Here is a 27,352-nt window from a genome sequence, read left to right on the forward strand (position 1 = left end):
CTATAAAAGGGATCACAGGATCGATGACGCCGCCACAGTGAAGAACGGGGAAGCCGTGTTTACACACGGCTCTCCCCGTTCTTCAGCTCCGGGGAGCGAACGCGGGACTCCAGCGGCGATCGGGTCCGCAGGTCCCGGAGCTTCGGACCGGGTCGCGGGCGCGACTGGACCACAGCACGTACAGGTACGTGCATGTGCCCAGCCGTGCCATTCTGCCGACGTATATGTGCAGGAGACGGTCCGGAAGTGGATAAACAGTGAAATGGAAATACACTACAATCCACAGCAAAAAGAAGAAGTGGTATACACAGCTGATGTTTCACACTGATGCTCAGTGCTTACTCATAGCTGGAGAACTTGGTATCATACTTGTACAGCAGCACTCGCCAAACAAATGTGTTGAAAAGTAAAAAAAAAAAAAAGCTCACATTTACACTAGATTACCAAAAGTATTGTGACACCTGCCTTTACACGCACATTTAATGGCATCCCAGTCTTAGTCCTTAGGGTTCACTATTGAGTTGGCCAAGCCTTTGCAGCTATAACAGCTTCAACTCTTCTGGGAAGGCTGTCCACAAAGTTTAGAAGTGTTTGACCATTCTTTCAGGAGCGCATTTGTGAGGTCAGGCATTGATCCCAAAGATATTCCATCGGGTTGAGGTCAGGACAAGTTCCTCCACCCCAAACTCGCTCATCCATGCCTTTATGGACCTTGCTTTGTGCACAGTCATGTTGGAACAGGAATGGCCACCCCCAAACTGTTCTCACAAAGTTGGGAGCATGAAATTGTCCAAAACGTCTTGGTATGCTGATGCCTTAAGAGTTCAACCCCTGAAAAACAATCCCACATCATAATCCCCCCTCCACCAAATGATTTAGACCAGTGCACAGATCAAGGTCCATAAAGACATGGATGAGTGATTTTGAGGTGGAGGAAGCCGACTGTCCCACACAGAGTACTGACCTCAACCCGACAGAACACTTTTGGGATGAATTAGAGCAGATACTGCGAGCCAGGCCTTCTTGACCAATATTAGTGCCTGACCTCACAAATGCGCTTCTGGAAGAATGATCAAACAATCCCCTAGACACACTCCTAAACCTTGTGGACAGCCTTCCCAGAAGAATTGAAGCTGTTATAGCTGCAAGGGGTGGGCCAACTCAATATGGAACCCTACAGACTAAGATTGGGATGCCATTAAAGTTAATTTGCGTGTAAAGGCAGGTGTCCCAATACTTTTGGTAATATAGTGTAGCAGCGAATATTGCAATATCATTGTTCTCATACAAAGCACTAACACCACCTTTTCTTTAACTTTTTTTTATCATGGAGGAACCCTTGAAAAAGCATTCAGATCTCAGGAAACTTTACAGCTCATTACACTTTAGTGTGAGAAATAATTTACTTCTGACATGCCCCCTATACTAGTGTATATACGTGATTGGGCCTGCTGTGGTTTAGGAGCACGCTGGGCACCAGCTGGGGCCATAGCATGTCCCCCCTGTGACCACTGTATCCACCGGACATAACAGAATGCCGGTAGCCGGCATAGGTAGTCAGTACATCAGGTCTGATCAATTTTCAAGTGTATGTACCGTATGTATGTATTCAAATATATATATATATATATATATCTATATATATATATATATATATATATATATATATATATATATATATATATATATATATATATATATATATTACACACAGTGATGAAAATAAGAATTTGAACACCCTGCTATTTTGCAAGTTCTCCCACTTGGAAATCATGGAGGGGTCTGAAATTGTTATCGCAGGTGCATGTCCACTGAGAGACATAATCAAAAAAAAAAAAATCCAGAAATCACAATGTATGATTTTTTTAACTATTTATTTGTATGATACAGCTGCAAATAAGTATTTGAACACCTGAGAAAATCAATGTTAATATTTGGTACAGTAGCCTTTGTTTGCAATTACAGAGGTCAAACGTTTCTTGTAGTTTTTCACCAGGTTTGCACACACTGGAGGAGGGATTTTGGCCCACTCCTCCACACAGATCTTCTCTAGATCAGTCAGGTTTCTGGGCTGTCGCTGAGAAACACGGAGTTTGAGCTCCCTCCAAAGATTCTCTATTGGGTTTAGGTCTGGAGACTGGCTAGGCCACGCCAGAACCTTGATATGCTTCTTACAGAGCCACTCCTTGGTTATCCTGGCTGTGTGCTTCGGGTCATTGTCATGTTGGAACACCCAGCCTCGACCCATCTTCAAAGCTCTAACTGAGGGAAGGAGGTTGTTGCCCAAAATCTCGCAATACATGGCCCCGGTCATCCTCTCCTTAATACAGTGCAGTCGCCCTGTCCCATGTGCAGAAAAACACCCCCAAAGCATGATGCTACCACCCCCATGCTTCACAGTAGGGATGGTGTTCTTGGGATGGTACTCATCATTCTTCTTCCTCCAAACACGGTTAGTGGAATTATGACCAAAAAGTTCTATTTTGGTCTCATCTGACCACATGACTTTCTCCCATGACTCCTCTGGATCATCCAAATGGTCATTGGCAAACTTAAGACGGGCCTTGACATGTGCTGGTTTAAGCAGGGGAACCTTCCGTGCCATGCATGATTTCAAACCATGACGTCTTAGTGTATTACCAACAGTAACCTTGGAAACGGTGGTCCCAGCTCTTTTCAGGTCATTGACCAGCTCCTCCCGTGTAGTCCTGGGCTGATTTCTCACCTTTCTTAGGATCATTGAGACCCCACGAGGTGAGATTTTGCATGGAGCCCCAGTCCGAGGGAGATTGACAGTCATGTTTAGCTTCTTCCATTTTCTAATGATTGCTCCAACAGTGGACCTTTTTTCACCAAGCTGCTTGACAATTTCCCCGTAGCCCTTTCCAGCCTTGTGGAGGTGTACAATTTTGTCTCTAGTGTCTTTGGACAGCTCTTTGGTCTTGGCCATGTTAGTAGTTGGATTCTTACTGATTGTATGGGGTGGACAGGTGTCTTTATGCAGCTAATGACCTCAAACAGGTGCATCTAATTTAGCATAATAAATGGAGTGGAGGTGGACATTTTAAAGGCAGACTAACAGGTCTTTGAGGGTCAGAATTCTAGCTGATAGACAGGTGTTCAAATACTTATTTGCAGCTGTATCATACAAATAAATAGTTAAAAAATCATAAATTGTGATTTCTGTAATTTTTTTTTTTTGATTATGTCTCTCACAGTGGACATGCACCTACGATGACAATTTCAGACCCCTCCATGATTTCCAAGTGGGAGAACTTGCAAAATAGCAGGGTGTTCAAATACTTATTTTCCTCACTGTATACACATATACACACATACACACACACACACCTATCTAATTTCTTGGGGCCCTAAAATGCCAGGACAATACAATTACCACCCAAATTACCCCCTTTTAGGAAAGTAGACCATCTGAGGCATTCCATCAGAGGCATGGCAAGTTTTTTGAAGTTGTAATTTTTTGCCACAGTTTTTTGAAAAATTAAGAATATAAATAAATTTTTTTTGCATACTGTCATCAGTACATTACATCGTCATCATATGATTAGCGTGGCAGTGATCAGGGATACTGACTGTGTGTGTGTGTGTGTGTGTATATATATATATATACATATACATACACACACACACACACACTTTGTAGATGCTATAACGTTTACCAAAGACATGTAGCAGAATACATTTTGGACAAAATATATGAAGAAATCTGATTTGAATAGATTTTATAATAGAGAGTGGGATCAGTTTTTCCAACTTCATCATTAAAACGACGTTGCCCACACACCATCGCTCTAGCAAAGCGCGGTGACGTACAACACGTACGACGGCACTATAAAGGGGAAGTTCCATGCGGATGACGCCACCCTTGGGGCTGCTTTAGCTGATTCCGTGTTAATAAAAGACGATTTGCGCTTTTCTGTCTGTTAAAGCGTGATAAATGTGCTTACTCCATTACGAATGGTAGTTTTACCAGAAAGAGCACTCCCGTCTCATAACTTGCTTCTGAGCATGTGCAGGTTTTTAACATTGTTTTAGCCCACACATGATAATTTTTTACAAACCGAAAAACTACATTGTTTAAAACGCCGTTAAAAAATGCAGCATGTTCGAAAAAAAAAAAAATTGTCGTTTTTCAGAAGCTGAAAAATTATGTGAAGCCCACACACAATCATTTTAAATGACATTTTTTTAAAACAACGTTTTTTTCATGCCGAAAACTGATCGTGTGTACGCGGCATTAGGTTTAAAGCAGTTCTTAAGCCAAAGAATGCCACTGATCTAGGGGTTAGAATCCCCCTCACATATAATACTTCTGCCCATGTCCAGGAGTGTGTTTCTGCCCTGCTGCATATATTAGAGGATTTCTATTCAACCTTAAAAATAAAAATTAGGAAAACATCCCAATACCTTGACCTTTGTCCAGTCTTCCTGGAATATGGTTTTATCTGCTTCATCATTTGACTGGAGTAAATGAGCTCGGAACTCATCCCCAACTATCCGTAAATGCTGGGCAAATACCATACTGCGCCGTGTCTAAATGCAGAAATGAACAGCATTATATAGGATATTTCTACAATTGGGGTGTATGTTATGTTGATTCTGCTGGTGGCTATATACCGTATTTGCCAGCGTATAAGACGACTGGGCGTACAAGACGACCCTCTAATTTTCCAGCTGGTTTTGGGATATACTCACCATATAAGATGACCCCCTTCCTACTAGTCATGCCTCGCCTCACTGTGCCATTACATGCCAGACTGTGCCAACATTACATGCCAGACTGTGCCACCATTACATGCCTCACTGTGCCATTACCTGCCAGACTGTGCCACCATTACATGCCAGACTCACTGTGCCCCATTACATGCCTCACTGTGCCACTACATGCCTCACTGTGCCATTACATGCCAGACTCACTGTGCCCCATTACATGCCTCACTGTGCCATTACATGCCAGACTCACTGTGCCCCATTACATACCTCACTGTGCCACTACATGCCAGACTCACTGTGCCCCATTACATACCTCACTGTGCCACTACATGCCAGACTCACTGTGCCCCATTACATGCCTCACTGTGCCACTACATGCCAGACTCACTGTGCCCCATTACATGCCTCACTGTGTCACTGCATGTCTTGACGATCCCTTACCTTACCCTAAGACATGCAGTATCTGTCAGACCGTGGCCGTCCATTTTTTCAAAAGCCGCACCTCCTTCTTCTGCTGTTCCGTGATAGGCAGAACACTCAGCTTCCCAGGAGACACTGTGTTCAGTGTTCGCCTATCACGGAGGCCCTCTCGTCCTCGGACGAGAGGGCCTCCGTGATAGGCGGAACACTGAACACAGTGTCTCCTGGGAAGCTGAGTGTTCCGCCTATCACGGAACAGCAGAAGGAGGCGTGGCTTTTGAAAAATGGACGGCCGTGGTCTGCATGTAAGGTATAAGACGACCCCCGACTTTTAAGAAGAATTTCAGGGGTTAAAAAGTCGTCTTATACGCTGGAAAATACGGTAGATCTTTCATTTGGACAAACCATTTTTTTTTTCCAGTTATGTTCTATTTTTTGTTCAGTCTCACTTCCTTTGCTGCAAAGGAGAATAAGATCACTTGTGACACAAGGCAGGATGAATCCAGTCTTGCCAAAGTCCCTGAGAGTATTGCCTCGTACACACATACGGGATTTCTGACGGGAAAAGTTCCCGTCGGAAATGCTGAGGGGAAAGCCAAGAACCTGCTTGGTTTCAGTCTTTCCCTTACATGCGGCCGGTTTTCCCGAAAACTCTGATGGAGCTTTGGCCGGGAATCCCGGGCGTGTTTCTGCTCCATTGCAGTTTTTCCCATAGGAAAACTGCCAAAAAAACGCCGGACAAAAGTCTGCCGGATGTCCCGGCGGGAAAAAAGAGAACTGTTTTTTGGGCAGTTTTCCCATTGGAAAAACTGCGAGGAGCATACACACGGCCAAAAGCTCTCCTCACAGTTTTCCAGTCGGGAAAACTGATCGTGTGCACGAGGCTTATGAGAAATTATTAGGTTTGGGTACACAATAGATAAATATAAATGCTCAGAAAGCAAAAAAAAAAAAATTCTCCAATACTTACATCCCAATAATCTTTGCCTCCATAATGATCATGTAGAAGATTCTCAGCTCTGTCCAGCATTACTGACCTATAAGAGGACAGGAAACTTTGACTTAGGCTGTTATTACAGTGGACATAGTAAGATTCAATGGAGCTCAGAAGCATGACTTCTCACCTTGCTGTTGTGTTTTTCAGAAGCACCGGTGCAATGATAGACGCAGAACCTTGTACTGAAAGGCACGTGACGTTTAAACCTCTGGTCTCTTCATAGCCCCAAAACCAGCCCCTGTAAATTGAAACATTATATATATTCAGTGCAAGTTTTTTTTCCCCCATTTAAGTTTTTCATGTAAAGATTTGCATTTAGCAGTGGCAAAAGCAACAGTTCAATATAAAAAAATAACTCTTTTCTTGCTACAAATAAAATCTAAAATTACAGAAAGAAGGAAGGCGAGGAGGAAGAAAGAGCGAGAGCAAGAGAGAAGGAGCATTTGGAAGCCTGAGGCCTCGTACACACGACAGAGTTTCTCGGCAGAATTCACCGAGAAACTCGGTCAAACCCAGGTTCTGCCGAGAAACTCTGTCGTCTGTACACTTTTGGCTCGATGGAGCCGCCGAGGAACTCGTCGAGAAAATAGAGAACATGTTCTCTATTTTCTCGTTGTTCTATGGGAGAAGGCGGCCCGCCGAGCTCCTCGGCGGCTTCATCCCTGAACTCGACGAGGAACTCGACGTGTTTGGCACGTCGAGTTCCTCGGCCGTGTGTACGGGGCCTCACACCTTTACCAGCCTCAGCTAGGCATACCGTAGCTGAAGCCCTCCCGAGAAGCAAGGCCTGGCCTTTATAGCAGAGTGTCTGGCCTTACAGCAGCCTCTTGGATTCCAGCAACCACTTAAAAGGGACCGACTATGCCGAGCTGTCCCAGGAAAAATCTCTGATGATCTAGAGCAGGGGTCTCCAAACGGCGGCCCTGGGGGCCAGATTCGGCCCTTGGGGCACTAATCCTCCCACTGATACAAGACACTATTCTGTCATTGAACACCAACAATGGAGCACCATTTCTCCCACTGACACTAATAATAGGGCACTATTCCTCCTTATGATACCAACGATTGGGCACTATTCCTCTAACCCAATACCAAATGTGGTGATGTTTACTCCTACTGATGCCAGAAAAATTTCCAATCCTGCTGGCCACGATCTGGCCCTGCTGAAGTCTGAAGGACAGTAAACCGGCTGTTTAGAAAGTTTGGAGACCCCTGATCAAGAGAAAGGCTCCAGGTGTTCCATAGATTGAGAGGAGTTTGCAGGCTCAATTTATATTTACCTCTGGTGAGTACATTATTAAAGGTGTGCTCACGAGTTGGATCGGTGGCGATATTCAAGCTGAGAAGGTTAGCAATTTAAGCTTTGACTGGATACGACACGGCACGGCACGGCACACTTGTTTAAGGATTGATTGCATGAACTTTGACATTATTCACATTATGTGTGTGTGATGTGCATAGCCCTCTGCATGCTATATTTCTTATACCGGGTCAAGGTTTGCAGTATTGACATTTATTTTCCATGGAAGAAGTGTATAGCCCATTGAATGTAATTTGATTGCACTGTTAATGCTGCGATCTAATCATATTTCTTAACATTTTTGTATTTTTACAATAGCCGCTATAATGCGTGATTTTAATATCTTTTGAGCGCTGGGATCAGTGACACTTAGTGCTTCCGATATTTCTTATTACTAAAATTATAATTGCTATAAACGTTATAAAGACCTATATAAAATACGGTAGTTTGATCAAGAAAGCTTATAAAACTGTGCAGGTTGGGCAGAAGCACCATTTCTTCTATATAGCAAAGTTGGTAACATTTGCCCAGGGGGTTGCTCTGCCTTCTGTTGGACCAAAAGTGCAGGCGCTGTGCGAGGCTGAACCTACTAGACACAAGACATTTTTCAACCTTACTGACTATGGGCTAGATTCAGCACGAATTTACGTCCACGTATCTATTGATACGCCGCGTAAATTCAAAGCTGCGCCGGCGTATCTTCTTTCTGTATTCAGAAAGCAAGATACGCCGAAATTAGGCTAAGATCCGACTGGCGTAAGTCTCTTACGCCGTCGTATCTTAGATGCATATTTACGCTGGCCGCTAGGTGGCGCTTCCGTCGATTTCAGTGTAGAATATGCAATATGTAATATGTGTAGAATATGCAAATGAGCTGGATACGCCGATTCAGAAATGTACGTGCGCCCGGCGGATTTTTTTTACGTAGTTTGCGTAAGGCTTTTTCCGGCGTAACGTTACTCCTGCTATATGAGGCATAGCCAACGTTAAGTATGGACGTCGGGACAGCGTCGAATTTTGCGTCGTTTGCGTAAGTCGTTCGCAAATAGGGCTTTGAGTAAATTACATTCACGTCGAAAGCATTGACTATTTGCGACGTGATTAGGAGCATGCGCACTGGGATACGTTCACTGATGGCGCATGCGCCGTTCGTTAGAGACGTCATTTACGTGGGGTCATGTTTTATTTACATAAAACACGCCCACCTCTTCTCAATTTGAATTCTGCGTGCTTACGCCGACAGATGTACGCTACGCTGCCGTAACTTAGGGCACTGGTTCTTTGTGAATCCAGCCCCAGCCTCACTAAGTTACGGCGGCGTAGAGTATCTGAGATACGCTACGCCCGCACAAACTTACGGCGGGCTTTCTGAATCTAGCCCTATGTGTATAACATCAGAGATATGTACAGTTTCCATTATGACCCACTTCCTTATACCCGTTTAATACTATTATTTTTTTACTAAAGCATAAAACTTAAAACTCAACTAGCTGCTGAACAAAAAAATGTAATGTGAATGCAAACTTTGAAATATCAAAGTCAACTTGCAAAAATTAAGAGGTAAAAAAAATAAAAATAAAATAGCGTCCATAGTCATTTTATTTTTACTGTGTTTTACGTATTTGTATTTACTGGACAAACCGGATCCTACAGAGCGTCATTGAAATGTGCTGGTGGTAGTACAACTCTGATTCCAGAGTGGATGAATGAGCTGACAAATGCAAATTAAATTCCTTGTCAAGTGTGTAGACTACAAGCTCAGCTGGCTTAAAGCAGGGTTCCAACCACAATTAGCATTTTTTAAATGTATGTCCTTTCATCATGCGTTTTTATAATATAAATCCGGTCACTTACTATTTTACAATCCGCCGCCGCTCCGCATAGTTATTCAAAAAATATAGTTTTATAAACTATGTCCACACCTTTGTCATTTTGCTTGTGGGCATTGTGAAGCCCACAAGCACTTACTTCCTGGAAGTCTTGGATGGGGAGTGATAATTGGGTAGCGCACTGCATCCTGGGAAATGACGACACACATTTCCCAGGAGCATTAGAGGGAGATGATGTCAGGATCCTAGGTGATTTCAAAGGCAGATTGTGGGACTGCATAGCAACAGGCATTTCCAGATGAGTAACATTTTTTATTTTTTAGGTCTAATGAGCACAATAATGAAAAAAAAAAATTGGGATGGAAACTCCACTTTAAGGCTTGTATACATGGACTAAAAATTGTCTGGTTCGGCAAGAACCGGCTGAATTTCACTCTGTGTGTTCCGCTGTCTGTTCAACAGAAGCTGGTCTAACAACCGGCTTCTATCAAATGATCCTGCTGGAAATCCAGCATTCAATCAGCGCTTCCAGCCAATGGCCAATCTGTGTATTCTGACATGGAAGGGGTCCCTGCTGTCAGAATGCAATAGTGAAGATCCCTACATCCACATCGCTTGTGTGGATGCAGGGATCTGTCAGTTTTTTTTTTTCATTCAACCCGTGGTTGAACGGAAAAGAACAAAAAAAGAAACGATCCGTTGTATTACCCTGCTTCAGTCTGGGACAGGGAACTAGACTCCAGAATGTAATTACACGGGTTGTCATTGTGCTCCAGGTTAGTAATGAACCAATAAGAACTTAACATAGCATAAGTAGCAGATAAGCCCTTACATTTCTGTTACAGTTGCTTTCAAATGAAGGGAACTTGTACTTTGAAATCTTGCAATAATGTTCTCTTTAAATGGGTACAATTCAAAAATATTTGCGCTATTTCAAAGCACAAACTGTAGCCATCAATATAATTGCTAGACTCCCTGGTAATTTGCTACAGCATCAAGCTGTGCTCTTGCTTTCCGATGTTGCAAGCTTGTTTTTCCCATCAAGTCGAAAAGCTAATGAATCTTGATCGCTAAGTGACAGAGTGACAAATCGTTTTAAAAATGTCACTGTTAGCGATCCCATAGAAAATCATTGTGAATTCCTAGAGACAATTCTCTGTAACTGAATGGAAGGGGGGGGGGGGGGGGGGGTAATTGGTGCAAGAAAATCACCAGTGTGTCATCAGCCTTACAGAGATAACTTCCCCCGACAAAGCTTTCATCCTTTATTTCTCTCCCAAAGAAGCCATCTTTGTTTAGACATCATCCAGGGTCAGTATTTTCTTCCTGGATGGAGAGGCTGGCTCAGGGATGATACAATCATATAAATCCTGGTGTCTGTGCAATTCTTAACCACTTAAGGACCGCCTCCTGCACATATACGTCAGCAGAATGGCACAAGCACGTACCTGTACGTCCTCTTTAAAGTGGAGTACCTACCATAAATATGACATTACATCAGTAGTTTTAAAAAAATGTCATTAGTCCTTTAAGAACATTTTTTTTTTTTTAGATGCCTTCAAAGTGTTGTTGCTAGGCAGAATAGTTAATCTTCCCACTTCCTGCACCTAGGTGCTTAATCTACACCGCACAGACTCCTGGGAATGTAGTGGGTGTAACTTTCCAGGAGTCTGTGCACTCCTCAGTCTCAAAGAATCATGTGACTTGGACAGCACAGGTGCTGAAACCTGATCTGAAACCTATTGTGCAGCACTGAGCATGTGCGAGATCTGCAAGGCTGAAATCCAGGAAGTCATACAGTCTGGCTTCATGATGGCCCCAGTCAATTTCTATTTTATAAAGTGTCTAAATGCTGTAACAACCTAACAAAACGGACCTTAGTTTACAGACTAACTTTACTAGAATACATTAAGCTTGTGTATTACAGGGGTATTTATATTTAAAAAGTGAAATTGTGGCCGGAACTCCGCTTTAAGTGCCCAAGCTCCGTGACCGCGGCCCCGATCGCCGCTGGAGTCCCGCGATCGGTCCCCAGAGCTGAAGAACGGGGGAGAGCTGTGTGTAAACACAGCTTCCCCGTTCTTCACTGTGGCGCTGTCATTGATCGTGTGTTCCCTGATATAGGGAAGCACGATCAATGATGTCACACATCCAGCCCCGCCCCCCTACAGTTAGAAACACATATGAGGTCACACTTAACCCCTTCAGCGCCCCCTAGTGGTTAACTCCCAAACTGCAATTGTCATTTTCACAGTAAACAATGCATTTTTATAGAATTTTTTTGCTGTGAAAAAGACAATTGTCCCCAAAAAATTGTCAAAATTGTCTGATGTGTATGCCATAATGTCGCGGTCACAAAAAAAAAAAAAAAACGCTGATCGCCGCCATTAGTAGTAAAAAAAAACTATTAATAGAAATGCAATAAAACTATCCCCTATTTTGTAAACACTAGAAATTTTGCGCAAACCAATCGATAAACGATTTTTTTTACCAAACATAGGTAGAAGAATACGTATTGTCCTAAACTGAGGAAAAAACATTTTTTATATATTTTTGGAGGATATTTATTATAGCAAAAAGGAAAAAATATTGAATTTTTTTCAAAATTGTCGCTCTATTTTTGTTTATAGCGCAAAAAATTCAAACCGCAGAGGTGATCAAATACCACCAAAAGAAATCTCTATTTATGGGGAAAAAGGGACGCCAATTTTGTTTGGGAGCCACGTCGCACGACCGCGCAATTGTCAGTTAAATCGACGCAGTGCCGAATCGCAAAAACTGGCCAGGTCCTTTACCTGCATTTTGGTCCGGGTCTTAAGTGGTTAAATGTATACACAAATGTCTAAAACAGATAAGTCCTCTGCTGCAGTAACACCACGAGTAACACCATTTCGCAATACAAGCAATTATTTCTTAAAAATCCTGATTCTGCAAGCTTTGTCTTATAAAACGAGCAGGATTCATATCTCTGAGGTGTGCAGTACTGCATTTGGCCAGAGGTGTCGGTGACACTCGGAGCCGCTTGAAAACACTCTGGGCTGGATTCAGGAAGAATTGCGCATTTTTTACGGAGGCGCAGGGCAACGTTTTTGCCCTGCGCCCCCGCAAATTTGCTGCGCTGCCCTTGATTCACAGAGCATTAGCTCCGTAAATTGCGTGGGCGCGCCGGCAAAATACCCTGTGCAAGCGCGCGCAATTTAAATGATCCCATAGGGGGCGGGAATCATTTAAATTAGGCGCGTTCCCGTGCCCAGAGGCGCAATTGCTTCTTGAATCCAGGCCTCTGTTCCCGAGTGTCTCAGCGTGCATCCAAGTGTTTCCGGCGCCCCCCACCTCTGGCCACATGCAGTACTGCATACAATAGAACGCACTGTGTAACAAATTATCTGAGTTTCCGTTGACTATTATGGGGAAACATGCTTTAATATACAAGTGCTTTGGATCACAAGCATTCTTCTGGAAAAAAAATTATGCTCGTAATCCAAGGTACCACTGTACCAATGTTGAATTCGGATCACTGAGGAACAAGAGACTGAGGAAGCGATTCCTCCTACCTGCAGCAAACTGGTGACATCATCTCAGCCTATGTGGAGTCACTGGACTGGAGCTCGAGAACTGCTTTTTAAGGTTAAAAAAGGTACAGTATTCTGAGTAAAATATTTGTATTCTATATTTTGACGTGCTTGGAATTTATGCATGAAAACTCGTAAATTACTGAAAAGTCCACATGTGGTTTGAGCTCCTATTGTTATGAACACAATACATTTTACCTGGGAACATATACAGCTTTGGTAAATACAAAAGTATCAGGAATGTTACTTGAATGGAACTGCTGTGGTCTAATGTCCTTGGGATGCATTCAATAATATTTATCACACAATAATCTTTGTTGCATATACAGGGGGTCCCCGATTTATGAACGCCTGACTTACGAACAACTATTACTTACGAACGGCACGTATCTGTCGTTCTGTGCATGCACAGCCATTTTTGACGGCGGACACATTTGACGGAACATCGGAAAACAACGTATTTCCCGTTCTGTGCATGCGCGGCCAATCGACGGAACATTGGAAAATGAAGTAATTTCCGTTCTGTGCTTGCGGTTTCCGACTTACGAAGATTTTCGACTTAAAGGGTTTGTAAAGGATTTTTTTTTTATCTTAATAGCTTCCTTTACCTTAATGCAGTGCTGTTTTCATGTCCTCATTGTTCGTTTTTGCTCTCAAGTTGCTGTAATTCTTCTCTGATCTCCACACTTCCTGGTTGTCTGTTTCCTGATAACCACAGTACTGGGAGCTTTCTCTCTGTGGTCACTAACTTCAAGGAGGTGTGATTACTGTGTTTCCAAACCATCACTGCCCTGTATTGGCTCTGTGGCTCTGTACAGCAGAGAGGCAGGAAACAACATGCAAAAACGAAACTAGAAACTACAGGTACATTATATGATTGATTTTTATCTATTTTTAATCGTTTTTAAAAGGAATAAGTTAACTATTATGTCTCTATACCCTGTAACAGTCATTTCAGCATAATTTTTTTTTTTTTATTTACAACTTCTTCAAGAACAAACCTAAAGTCCCTAACTTGTTTGTAAGTCGGGGACCCTTTGTAGTAATAAAGTGAGTAAAAAAAAAATAACATAGTAATTAGTGTACCTGTAATAGCCATTCTTATCCTCAGAGTACATGAGTTTATCAATGCAAGCTCTCTGATCCACTTTTTCCTCCCATGTGCCTTCTTTCCATCCTTCAGCATAGCCTTGCAGAACATACACCTGGTCAATGAATGGCCCTCCAGATTCTAGAAGTAATCAGTTTAACTGATTAAATGACAGAAAGAGACAACGAGAGCGTAACGGGAGAAACATGCATACACGGGACAATTAATCGGGTTTGAACACGGTTGTGCATTTTTATGTTAATAAACGAAAACCCAACAAACATTTTGGTTTTTCATTCATGTTTTTGGAGTCACGTGTGAAAATGAAGTGCTATGGTCCCGAGACAACAGACAAATAAAATGAGGAACAGTTTATAGGGACATTATAGGGTCAGCCAAGAACCCCTTTTCCTCCTATAGCTCAGAAATTAGTATGAGGGTCGGATAGGACTAATGGATCCATGCAAAAGCGATTGAAGGAAAACAAATTAACGTATAGAGGAGGAAAAAAACAAAAAAAGGAGGGATGTGTAATGTGCAGAAATCCTGTGCAGATTGCACTACCGCAACAGATAATCCCGTACACGTTACTGATGAAATTGTTGTCATAACTTAAAGGGGTTGTAAAGGTAAAAGTTTTTTCACCTTAATGCATTCTATGCATTAAGGTGAAAAAACATCTGTGGATTAGCTGCCCCCGAGCCCCCCGTTTACTTAACTGACCCCTCAAAAGTCCCACGCCGTGAATGCGCAGACTTCTCGGCCGGCTTCTCAGCTCATTCATTGGTTGATTGAAAGCAGCGCAGCTATTGGCTCACGCTGCTGTCAATCTCATCCAATGACGTGGCGCGCCGGGGGGGTGGGGCCCCGAGTGATTTAGCCGCTCTCTGTATCACTGGAGCGCGCCCGCAAGAACTAACCACCATGCGAGCTCGTTCGCATTACGGTGGTTAGTTCTTGCAGGGAGGAGTCAAGACAGCCACCGAGGGACCCCAGAAGACCAGGTTTGGGGCCACTCGTAACATGTTTGTTATTTTTATTTTTTTTATCTTTAGTATTCCTTTAATTATTTGGATCCCAGGCTAAACTATCATAATGGTACAGTAGTGATAGTTATATATTTATTTTTTCTTATCTATGGGGATGTGCACATACTGTATGATGATTGATTGAACTAAACAGCGCTTGCCTCACCCCACCTCTAGCTAATGGGGACTATAATCTTGATCAATAAGTATGTGGTTACACTGGTAAATGTCAAAAATAACAATCGTGACTGAGTGGTAAATATACAATACTGACTATAATATTACATTAAAGAATATAGGGACTTGAATTTACAATATAAAAGTGACTCATGATTATATGTGCAAATACAGCTTAAAAAAAGTGCTTGGTGCTCCAAAGGTGACTATATGTTCACCACTGTGTGGTTCTGCACTCACCAGATGGGTTGGACTCCTCTGCCTTATGGCTGAAAGACTGAACTGTGCTTTAGGTCTCTAAACGGACTTGTAAAAAACGGTCCGTTCGTCCGCCCGTGTGAAAGGGCCCTAATGCATCCTATGCATTAAGGTAAAAAAACATCTGACAGCACCGCCCCCCCCCCCCCCCCCGAGCCCCCGTTTTACTTACCTCCCCCCTTTGAAAGTCCCGTGCGCGTTCTCGTCCTCCTGTTCGGTTCCCAGCCTGCCCTTGATTGGCTAGGCTGGGCGGATTAATAGCAGCGCAGCCATTGGCTGGCGCTGCTGTCAATCACAGCGGATGACGCGGCGCGCCGGGTGATACAGTCGGCGGCTTTGGCCGCCGCTGTATCACGGGAGCGCGCTCGCAAAAGCTTTCCACCATGCGAGGGAGCTCGCATGAACGTGGAAAGCTTTTGCGAGGAGGAGCAGAGACAGCCGCCGAGGGACCCCAGAAGACGTGGATCGGGGGCCACTCTGTGCAAAACGAACTCCACAGCGGAGGTAAGTATAACATGTTTGTTATTTTTAAACCAACATTTTTTTTACTTTAGTGTCCCTTTAATGCTAGTAACAGATTGCATCATATATGTCATCTTTTATTTAGCCTTTAGGGCCACTTTTAAGCACATGAACCAGGAAGACACACCCTCAGTGAATATTTGGTGAATGCAATATTCACTGCTTTATAAATACACTACATTACCAAAAGTATTGGGACACCTGCCTTTATACGCACAAGTCTTAGTCTGTAGGGTTCAATATTGAGTTGGCCCACCATTTGCAGCTATAACAGCTTCAACTCTTCTGGGAAGGCTGTCCACAAGGTTTAGGAGTGTATCTATGGGAATGTTTGACCATTCTTCCAGAAGCGCATTTGTGAGGTCAGGCACTGATGTGGACGAGAAGGCCTGGCTTGCAGTTTTGCTCTAATTCATCCCAAAGGTATTCTAATCGGGTTGAGGTCAGGACTCTGTGCAGGCCAATCAAGTTCCCCCACCCCAAACTTTATATCTTTTTGGACCTTGCTTTGTGCACTGGTCCAAATCATTTGGTGGAGGGGGGATTATGGTGTGAGGTTGTTTTTTTAGGGGTTGGTCTTGGCTCCTTAGTTCCAGTGAAGGGAACTCTTAAGGCGTCAGCATACCAAGACATTCTTGAAAATGTTATGCTCCCAACTTTGTGGGAACAGTTTGGGGGTGACTCCTTCCTGTTCCAACATGACAAGGCAAGGTCCATAAAGACATGGATGAGTGAGTTTGGGGTGGAGGAAATTGACTTGCCTGACCTCAACCCTACAGAACACTTGGGATGAGTTAGAATGGAAACTGTGAGCCAGGCCTTCTCATCCACATCAGTGCCTGACCTCACAAATGTGCTTCTGAAAGACTGGTCAACCATTCCTATAGACACACTCCTAAACCTTGCAGACAGCCCTCCCAGAAGAGTTAAGGCTGTTATAGCTGCAAAGGGTGGGCCAACTCAATATTGAACTCTATGGTCCAAGGCTGTGATGCCAATAAAATATTAAAATTCCTGTGCGTGTAAAGGCAGGCGTCCCAATACTTTGAAGATTGAGCAGTTCTTCCTGCAAAAGAAAGCTGTGCAGGCTGCCATGATGACAGATCCCCAAAGAGTGGTTCCTGACACCCTAGGGGTACAGGAGGTGGGTTGGACATCACAAACCACACTGTGGTTCATGAAGAGGACCAAAGCCGGACTAGATAGTGGCGAGTCTGCAGGGGACAGTGCTGAGGATAAGGCAAGGGTTGCAGGGAAAGTTTCAGGTTTTATTTTACAAATGCTGGGCAACTTATTTTTAAACAACAAAAAAACTTGAATAAGGTTTTAAAAGGGGTTGTAAAGGTTAGTTTTTTTTTCTAAATAGGTTCCTTTAACCACTTAAGAACCGCCTCCTGCAGATATACATCGGCAGAATGCCACGGCTGGGCCCGCGACCCGGTCCGAAGCTCCGTAAAAACGCGGCCGCGGGACTCGCGGACCCGATCGCGGCCGGAGTCCCGCGATCGGTCCCCGGAGCTGAAGAACGGGGAGAGGTGTGTGTAAACACAACTTCCCAGTTCTTCACAGTGGCAGCTTCATTGATCGCGTGTTCCCTAATATAGGGAAACACGATCAATGACGTCATACGTCCAGCCCCGCCCCCCTACAGTTAGAAAAACATATGAGGTCACACATAACCCCATAATACAGCGCCCCCTAGTGGTTAACTCCTAAACTGCACTGTCATTTTCACAGTAAACAATGCATTTTTATAGCATTTTTTGCTGTGAAAATGACAATGGGCCAGATCCACAAAAGGGATACGCCGTCGTATCCCTGTTTCTATCTATGCGACTGATTCACAGAATCAGTTACGCATAGATATTCCTAAGATCCGGCAGGTGTAATAGTTTTACACTGTCGGATCTTAGGATGCAGTACCTCGGCCGCCGCTGGGGGCATTTCTCGTCGAGTTTCTCATTTCTCGCCGGGTATGCAAATTAGCACTTACGGAGATCCACAAAGCGGTTTCCCTTTGTGAAGTCTCCGTAAGTTGTTAGTTTGCAAACGCAAAATTAGGGCTGCTTTTACAAAGTGTAAAGTTAGTACACCATGTAAAAGTAGACCCTTCTTTCCCGCGACGCTGTCAATTTTTTTTAAAACATTTTTTTTTCCCGCTGCATGTCTTTTTTTTCCCGACGCAACTTTTTTTACCCGGCGCGATTCACAAAACTCGGCGCAACGTAACTTCGCGCAAAGCACGTCGGGAAAATCGCAACGGGAGCATGCGCAGTACGTCCAGCGCGGGAGCGCGCCTAATTTAAACGGGACTCGCCCCATTAGATTGGGCACGCCTTGCGCCGGACGGATTTAAGTTACACCGCTGAAAATTTCTAGGTAAGTGCTTTGTGGATCGGGCACTTAGGTAGAAATTTTGCGGCGGTGTAACTTAAATCCCAAAAATTAAGTTGCGCCCGCTGTACGTGGATCTGGCCCAATGGTCCCAAAAATGTGTCCGATGTGTCCGCCATAATGTCGCAGTCACGAAAAAAAAAAAAAAAAAAAACGCTGATCGCCGCCATTAGTAGTAAAAAAAAAAAAAAATATATAAAAAAAAAAATGCAATAAAACTATCTCCTATTTTGTAAACGCTATACATTTTGCGCAAACCAATCGATAAACGCTTATTGCGATTTTTTTTACCAAAAATAGGTAGAAGAATACGTATCGGCCTAAACCGAGGAAAAAAATACTTTTTTTTATATCTTTTTGGGGGATATTTATTATAGCAAAAAGTAAAAAATATTGATTTTTTTTTCAAAATTGTCACTCTATTTTTGTTTATAGCGCAAAAAATAAAAACCGCAGAGGTGATCAAATATCACCAACAGAAAGCTCTATTTGTGGGAAAAAAAGGACGCCAATTTTGTTTGGGAGCCACGTCGCACGAAAAAAAACAAACTGGCCAGGTCCTTTACCTGCATAAAGGTCCGGGTGGTTAAGCTAGTGCATTGTTGGTTCACTAACCTTTTCCTTCGATTTCCCTTCTAAATGTTTTTTTTTTTTGTCTATATTTCTCCCTTCCTGTTCCTCATCAGTACGCTGTTCTGGCCGACTAACCCCCAGCCAGAACGGCTCGGATGAAGGGAGCAAGCGTACTGAGGAGAAACAGGAAGTGAGAAATCCAGACAAAGAAAAAAAACATTTAGAAGGGAAATCAAAGGAAAAGGTAAGTGAACCAACAATGCACTAGCTTAAAGGAACCTATTTAGAAAATAAAAAAACAAATCTTTACAACTCCTTTAATAATAGTGGTAACAATATGGTACCCAGGAGCTTAGGTAAAGGAAGTATACAGTGTCACTGTCATGTAGTTATGTTTGCAGCAGTGAGGTATATAAAAGCTAGAGCAAGACTCCCCACTTGTATACTTAAAGTGGAGGTTCACCCAAATAACATCTATATCAGACCAACTTCTTTATACTTCTAACATGTACAGTCCGCATTTAAAAAAAAAAAAAATTTAGGCTGTACATACCTTATAATCTATATTTGCAATCCGGCTTCCGGGTACTTCTCCCCGCGGGAGTAGGCGTTTCTATGCTGAGGAGAAATGTCATCTGGGAGGTCGCCCAAATGATTGACGTCCTTTCAGAAAAAGTTCCCCCAGGGAGATAAGGCCCCGGTCCCCGTATTGCGTAGGCGCGTCACGAGTCATGGCGTTTCCGAAAGAAGTCGAACATGCAGAGCTGCGAGTCGGCTCTATACGGCGCCTGCGCACCGACTAGGAGCCGTGTAGAACTGACTGCGCAGGCGCCGTATAGAGCCGACTCGCAGCTCTGCATGTTCGGCTTCTTTCGGAAACGCCTACGCAATACCGGGGGCGGGGCCTAATCCGCCGGGGGGAACTTTTTCTGAAAGGACGTCAATCATTTGGGCGACCTCCCAGATGACATTCCTCCTCAGCATAGAAACGCCTACTCCCGCGGGAAGAAGTACCCGGAGGCCGGATTGCAAATATAGATTATAAAGTATGTACAGCCTAAAAAAAAAAATGCGGACTGTACATGTTAGAAGTATAAAGAAGTTGGTCTGATATAGATGTTATTTGGGTAAACCTCCGCTTTAAGACCAGTGGTCTCCAAACTGCGGGCCTTGGTTTGCCTTTATCTGGCCCTTGGGACACTCTTCCTCCCTCTGACAACAATATGGTATTATTCTTTCCACCGACACCAATGATGAAGCATAAATTCTTCATCTGACACCAAAGATGGGGCACTATACACCCCACTGACACCAAAGATGGGGCACTGTACACCCCCACTGACACCAAAGACGGGGCACTATACACCCCACTGACACCAAAGATGGTGCACTATACACCCCACTGACACCAAAGATGGGACACTATACACCCCACTGACACCAAAGATGGGGCACTATACACCCCACTGACACCAAAGATGGGGCACTATACACCCCACTGACACAAAAGATGGGACACTATACACCCCACTGACACCAAAGATGGGACACTATACACCCCACTGACACCAAAGATGGGACACTATACACCCCACTGACACCAAAGATGGGACACTATACACCCCGCTGACACCAAATATGGGGAACTATTCCTCCCGCTAATACCAATGATTGGGAACTATTCCTCCCATCTAACCACAGGGGTGCCGTTGAATTTTTTTTATCCCCGCTGGCCACCAAGCCTGAGGCATCATCTACTCCCACTGTCCAAACTTTAGAGGGGACAGACTGTGAAGGACCCAAAACTGGCCCTTAGTTTAGAACGTTTGGCGACCCCTGCTCAAGACTGATGTGTATGGGACTGTTCCTATCAAAGGTGATTCATGTGTAGCTCTTCAAGCTTTCTGTCATTTTTAATGACAATCACAAACATGTCATTTCGCACATTTATTAGTAGGAGTCTAGAATAAAGATTGCATCCTTACAAACTTCTGTGAAAGATTCCCATTTTATTGTTCTGAAATGGTCCGACTCACCAGCTAGGAAATCTTCATATTCAATCACAGGGATATTTTTGTTGAGGCCGTCGAGATCAAAGAATTCAGCCCAAGGAATGCGGATCTGGTGGATGTCAGGACTCTGCCAGTGGTAAAGCCTCCCCCAGGGAGGAAGAACCAACACCCACTCTGAGCGCTTTCTTAATGTCTTTAGAAGGGAGGCCATACGGATATAAACATCCCTGCGAAGATTAAATCCTTCTGGAGGATTCACATCGTACAACAGATACCTAGATGATAAAATTAGATATACAGTTTTACCCCAACACATGACTGGGCACAGATATTACAAAAGTACCACAACAACTTATTGATCATGTAGATTATAATGAAACAAATGAATGTAAACTATCCAAACAAGACAAAGCTATTAAATGGAAAATGACTAAAACTAAAACCCTTTAGGCCAGGGGTGCCCAATCTTTTGAAACGCGAGGGCCACTTAAAGCGGGGGTTCACCCCAATTTTTTAATATTACATCTAGCAGAGCCAGCATAGTAAGGGCATTTACTTTCGGCAGGGTTTTTTTTTCCCCCATACATAACTTTATATTCTGTTTTTGTACAGGGCTTCCGGGTTCCGATGACTGCGGGACTGGGCGTTCCTATCCCAGCCTCAGGGTTCCGATGACTGCGGGACTGGGCGTTGCTATCCCAGCCTCAGGGTTCCGATGACTGCGCGTTCCTATCCCAGCCTCAGGGTTCCGATGACTGCGGGACTGGGCGTTCCTATCCTTCCGTTCGATGATTGACGGCTTGTGAAACAGGTGACCAACGCGCGTCACCAGATGTCGGGAAATACCTGAGCTGCGAGACGGCACTATACGGCGCCTGCGCAGTCAGCTCTACGTGGCGGGCGCCGAATAGTGCCGACTCGCAGCTCGGCTATTTCCGGAAATCTGGTGACGCGCGTTGTGCGTCAGGTCACCTGTTTCACAAGCCGTCAATCATCAAACCGAAGGATAGGAACGCCCAGTCCCGCAGTCATCGGAACCCTGAGGCTGGGATAGGAACGCCCAGTCCCGGAGTCATCAGAACGCGGAAGCCCTGGACAAAATCAGAATATAAAAAGGTATGTACGGAGAAAAAACTACCGAAAGTATATGCCCTTACTATGCTGACTCTAATGTTAAAAATTCATTTTTAGGGTGAACCTCCACTTTAAGCGACTTGGTAACTGGTCGCGGGCCACAATCAGCGGAGCGGGAGGATGGCAGATCCGTGTCCGCTCTGTATATGCAGAGCGGACACGGACACAGCCTTCTTGGATTGGAGGTAGGACACAAGTCGGTTTACATCTGCCACTCCTTAGAGGTGAATGGAGTGTCCAATAGGGTCAGATTGACTGTGTGAAAGGGGCCCAAGGCTGCTTTCACACAGATGCGCTGAGGTTTACCAGCACTGCAATGTACCTTTGGCTTTCCTGCACTTTGCAATAGACTTCTATTATATTCTGCAGGTTTGGTGCACTTTCAGAAAGCTCACCTTACCTGCAGGTAATAAACAGAAGTCTATGGCTCAGTGCAGGTAACCCACAGGTGCATTGCTCTGCATCTGCAGATCAGTTTGAAAGCAGCCCAGTAACCACTGCAGACCAGATATGCCCATATATACACTGTGATTTTAGTAATAAACTGATCTTTAATAACAGTCTTCTATTCCATCCCAGAGCAGGAGGTAGCAAGCCACATGTGGCCCCTGGGCCACTGGTTGGGCACCCCTGCTTAAGGCTGATCATAGACCAAGACAGGACATTATGGGCCTACCTTGCCAATCATTCTACTTATGGAAAGAGCCCAACAAGTATGTTTGATAACAATCCCCTAGGACAGTGATCGCCAAAACTTTGGCCCCTTGCTTGCCTTTATCCGGCCAGAGGGGCACTGTTCCTCTCACTGATACAAAACACTATTCCTCCCACAATGGGGCACTATTCTGCCTACTGAAACCAATGATGGGGTACTATTCCTCCCACTGCCACCAACGACAGGGCACTATTCTTCCTACTGACACCAATGATGGGATACTTTTCTTCCAACTACCAATGATTGGGCACTATTCTTTCCACTGACACCAACGATGATGGGGTATTATTCTTTCCACTGACACCAACGATGATGGGGCACTATTCTTTCCACTGACACCAACAATGATGGGGTATTATTCTTTCCACTGACACCAACGATGATGGGGCACTATTCTTTCCACTGACACCAACAATGATGGGGTATTATTCTTTCCACTGACACCAACGATGATGGGGCACTATTCTTTCCACTGACACCAACAATGATGGGGTATTATTCTTTCCACTGACACCAACGATGATGGGGCACTATTCTTTCCACTGACACCAACAATGATGGGGCACTATTCTTTCCACTGACACCAACGATGGTGTACTGTTCCTCCCACTGACACCAACGATGATGGGGCACTATTCTTTCCACTGACACCAACAATGGGGCACCAGTCTTCCCACTAACGCAAATGATGGGGCACCAGTCTTCACACTGACACCAACAATGGGGCACCAGTCTTCCCACTGACACCAACAATGGGGCACCATTTCTCCCACTTACACCAACATCCGCCCCAAAAAGTCTGAAGGACAGTAAACTGGTACTTTATTTAGAAAAATTATAGTCCCCTGCCCTAGGATATGAAATATGCAACTGTACATGCATCATGACTTTGTGTTGGACTCTTAAGCTGTTCCCCATTTCTAGAAATGCATGGAAGATTTGTTTAATATAGGGTATAGTGGAACTTCCGCTCATTTGTTTCCTCCCCCCTCCTCCGGTGCCACAATTGGCACCTTTCGGGAGGAGAGGGGACAGGATACCACATTCCTGTTTAAATTGCATGCGATTCTTTGCACCCACTCATTTTGCACTGACACAAATCGCAGAGCAAAGTATCAGTTTCGGTATCGGGAGCATTTTTTTTACAAGTACTTGTGAAAATGCTCGGTATTGGTGCATTCCTAAAATAAACATTATAGAATTAGGTGCTTTGTTCAGATTTTATGTCTGAGGTTTACAACCTCTTAGACCCCTTTCACACTGGGGGTGTTTTACAGGCGCTAAAAAATTGCGCCTGTAAAATGCCTCCCCTGCAGCCCCAGTGTGAAAGCCGGGGCGTTCCGCTTGCAGGGCGTTAGAAAAAGTCCTGCAAGCAGCATCTTTGGAGCGGTGAATACACCGCTCCTCCACTGCCCCTGCCCATTGAAATGAATAGGCCCCGCTGCCGAAGTGTCTGCAAAGCCATTCGGCAGTGGCGCTTTTCGGCCGCATTGAACCCTTTCTTCTGCTGCTAGTGGGGGTTAAAAGCGCCCCGCTAGCAGCCGAAAAGCGCTGATAAAATGACGGTGAAGCGCCGCTAGTTTTAGCGGCGCTTTACCCCGCTGACGTGGATCGGTGCCAGTGTGAAAGGGATCTTAAAGGATTATTTTTAGCCACCTGGGATGCTCATGTGTGCCATACAGGGGGTGTGCAAGTCAGCCTGTTCAAATCAATGACAGGCAGGTGGATGCATGGACCTCCATGCCCATCGTGGAGTGTACATCCCTGCGGGTCTGATGCATGCATCAGAACGCAGTCTGTGTGTGTCGTGGTCTGTGCTTTGGAACCACATGAATGTGCGCTCCAGAATGCATGTGGTCTGTGCCGCTGGCATGCCACTGCATGGATCACCTGTGCATCCCAGGGGGTTAAAAACAGCCCTTCACACGGGCATATGAATTGGTTTGTCAATGTGAATGAGCCCTTAGGGTTAATGTGCGTGTTTGGCCATATAACGTATAATACAGCAGTGCGCAGGTATACGCAGCCCCCCCCAGCTTAAACATACTGGCCCGGATTCAAGTAGATTTGCGCATTTTTTACGGAGGCGCAGGGCAACGTTTTTTGCCCTGCGCCCCCGCAAATTTACTGCGCTGCCCTTGATTCACGGAGCATTAGCTCCGTAAATTGCGTGGGCGCGCCGGCAAAATGCCCGGCGTAAGCGCACGCAATTTAAATGATCCCGTAGGGGGCGGGAATCATTTAAATTAGGCGCGTTCCCGTGCCGAGCGTAGAGCGCATGCTCCGTCGGGAAACTTTCCCGACGTCATTTGCTTCAAAGTAAACGTGAATGGCGTCCAGCGCCATTCACGATTCACTTACGCAAACTATGTAACTTTCAAATTTCGCGACGCGGGAACGACGGGTATACATAACATTGGCTGCCCCTGCTAATAGCAGCGGCAGCCTTACGCGGAAACGACGTAAATTGCGTACGCAGGGCTCGCGCAACGTTGTGAATCGGCGTTAGTATGCAATTTGCATACTATACGCTGAGCACAACGGGAACACCACCTAGCGGCCATCGCAAGAATGCAGCCTAAGATATGCGGGCATAAGAGCCTTATGCCGCGCATATCTTAGGCTGCAGTCGGCGTAACGAGGTTCCTGAATCAGGAGCATTCGTTACGCCGGGGCAAGTAAGCAATTGCGCTGTGTAACTTATGGTTACACAGGCGCAATTGCTTCTTAAATCCAGGCCACTGAAGACGGCCCCTTGCACAGACATACGGATCGGTACGCCCGTGTGATCGAGCGCTAAAGCTGGGTTCACAATGTAGCTGCAGAAATGCAGGCTGGTGCACAGCAATGTCATTGATTCTTAATGGCACACTGACCTGCCTGCTGCAACCACCATGCAAAGCGCTACAAAACAACAATGCATGCACCTTTCCTGCAATGTATGTAAATAGAAGGCAAGCAGTGTGGTTCCAGCCAATCACTGGAGCTCCTGTGGGAAGAACAGTGCAGTTCTGTGTGAGTGAATGAAGCTGTGCAGCTCCAGCAATGGCTGCCACGTCCCCAGCCCAGCTTCCTACCTCCTCTCCGCCGCAACTGCCCCCAGAGGCACGGAGGCCGCAGACTGCTCCGGCCTGAACTCCCTCTGCTCTCCCCCGGCCTCGGATAAGAAGATAGCCGCACTCCATACTGCACACAACAGGACGGAGGCCGCCATATCCCGACCTACAGCTGCGGCCTGCACTTCCGCCGTCTAGGCCACGGCATTCCGTATCCATGGAGACCTCCGTCCGCTCTCTTCCTCCTGGCAGGCTGAGATAGAACTGCATGTGGCTGCCATGGTTACTGATAATATCCATCTCAGCGCGAGTTTCTATACAGTACATTATACATATAAGAATATAGATAGATCACTAATCACTATAATGTTACAGCCATACAACAGCCTGACCCATAGCTCCCAACTGTCCCAGATTTCCAGGGACTGTCCCTGATTTGGAGATGTCCCTCATTCCTCCTCATTTGTCCCTCATTTTGGTCTGATCTATATAGATGTACTGTATTTATCGGGGTATTGCGCGCTCCGGCGTAAAGCGCGCACCCCTAATGTAGACACGTTTTTCCTGTAAAAAAAAAGATTGTAATACTTACAGTTTTGGTGTCTTGCCCGGCATCCTTGTCCGGTCCGGCGTCCATCTGCGGCCTCTGTGGTGTCCTCCCGGCTTCTCCCGCGCTGTCTCCGAGTCAAATCCCCGCTTCCCGCGCTCAGTTTGAATGCCTCCGCCGACGTATACCGAGCGCAGTACACTCGGGTATATTCGGCCACGCTCGGCTTCTCACGCATAAACGTCACAGAGCATGACTACGCAGTACACTCGGGTATATTCGGCCACGCTCGGCTTCTCACGCATAAACGTCACAGAGCGTGACTACGAGCGAAGCCGAGCCTGGCCGAATATACCCGAGTGTACTGCGCTCGGTATATGTCGTCGGAGGCATTCAAACTGAGCGCGGGTATCGCCGTATATCGCGCACCCACGATTTTCCCCTTATTTTAAGGGGAAAAAAGTGCACGGTATACGTCGATAAATACGGTATATACAATTCACTTTTTATCTATCAAAAAGTGTTTTCCAGCACTAAACCTTTCACCTGATTTCTAAATTGTTGCATTTTATTCCAAAAGACCATATAAAGAAATAGTAGTGGTAAAAAAGCACTTGTGGGTTTAACCAATCTTGTTTTTTTTTTTTGTACAATTCTTCTTTAAGGGGGCGTGCATACTTTTGCTGATAGGTGTCCCTCATTCCCATCTCCAAAAGTTGGGAGGTATGCTGACCTGACAGAAAGTACCAGAACAAACCCATCCTCTGATACACACCGACTGCAACCTTCTCTCAACGGTTTATTCACTTTTTTAAATTACTTCAGCTCCAGATCTTCTTCATGACCAGCTATTAAGCACTGCGCTACTTTACCCACTTCAACGCCAGGCACTTTCACCCCCTTCCTGCCCAGGCCAACTTTCAGCTTTCAGTGCTGTCACACTTTGAATGTAATTGCGTGGTCATGCTACACTGTACCCAAATGAAATGTTTAA

General features: G+C 44.9%; 1 protein-coding gene across 1 annotated transcript in view; it reads right to left on the reverse strand.

The window, feature by feature from the left end:
* Positions 1-26,029, reverse strand: part of POFUT2 (protein O-fucosyltransferase 2) — a 39,625-nt gene extending 13,596 nt beyond the window's left edge. The window contains exons 1-6 of the mRNA XM_040357422.1: positions 25,833-26,029; positions 20,931-21,181; positions 13,939-14,083; positions 6,279-6,389; positions 6,125-6,191; positions 4,429-4,554 (exon numbers count right to left, since the gene is read on the reverse strand). Coding sequence (XP_040213356.1) covers positions 4,429-4,554; positions 6,125-6,191; positions 6,279-6,389; positions 13,939-14,083; positions 20,931-21,181; positions 25,833-25,969 — 837 coding nt within the window. The 5' untranslated portion in view covers positions 25,970-26,029. The remainder of the gene's footprint in view (positions 1-4,428; positions 4,555-6,124; positions 6,192-6,278; positions 6,390-13,938; positions 14,084-20,930; positions 21,182-25,832) is intronic.
* Between the last annotated feature and the right edge of the window lie 1,323 nt (positions 26,030-27,352).

The sequence above is a fragment of the Rana temporaria genome, chromosome 6 (genome assembly GCF_905171775.1).
Source record: "Rana temporaria chromosome 6, aRanTem1.1, whole genome shotgun sequence".
NCBI lineage: Eukaryota > Metazoa > Chordata > Amphibia > Anura > Ranidae > Rana > Rana temporaria.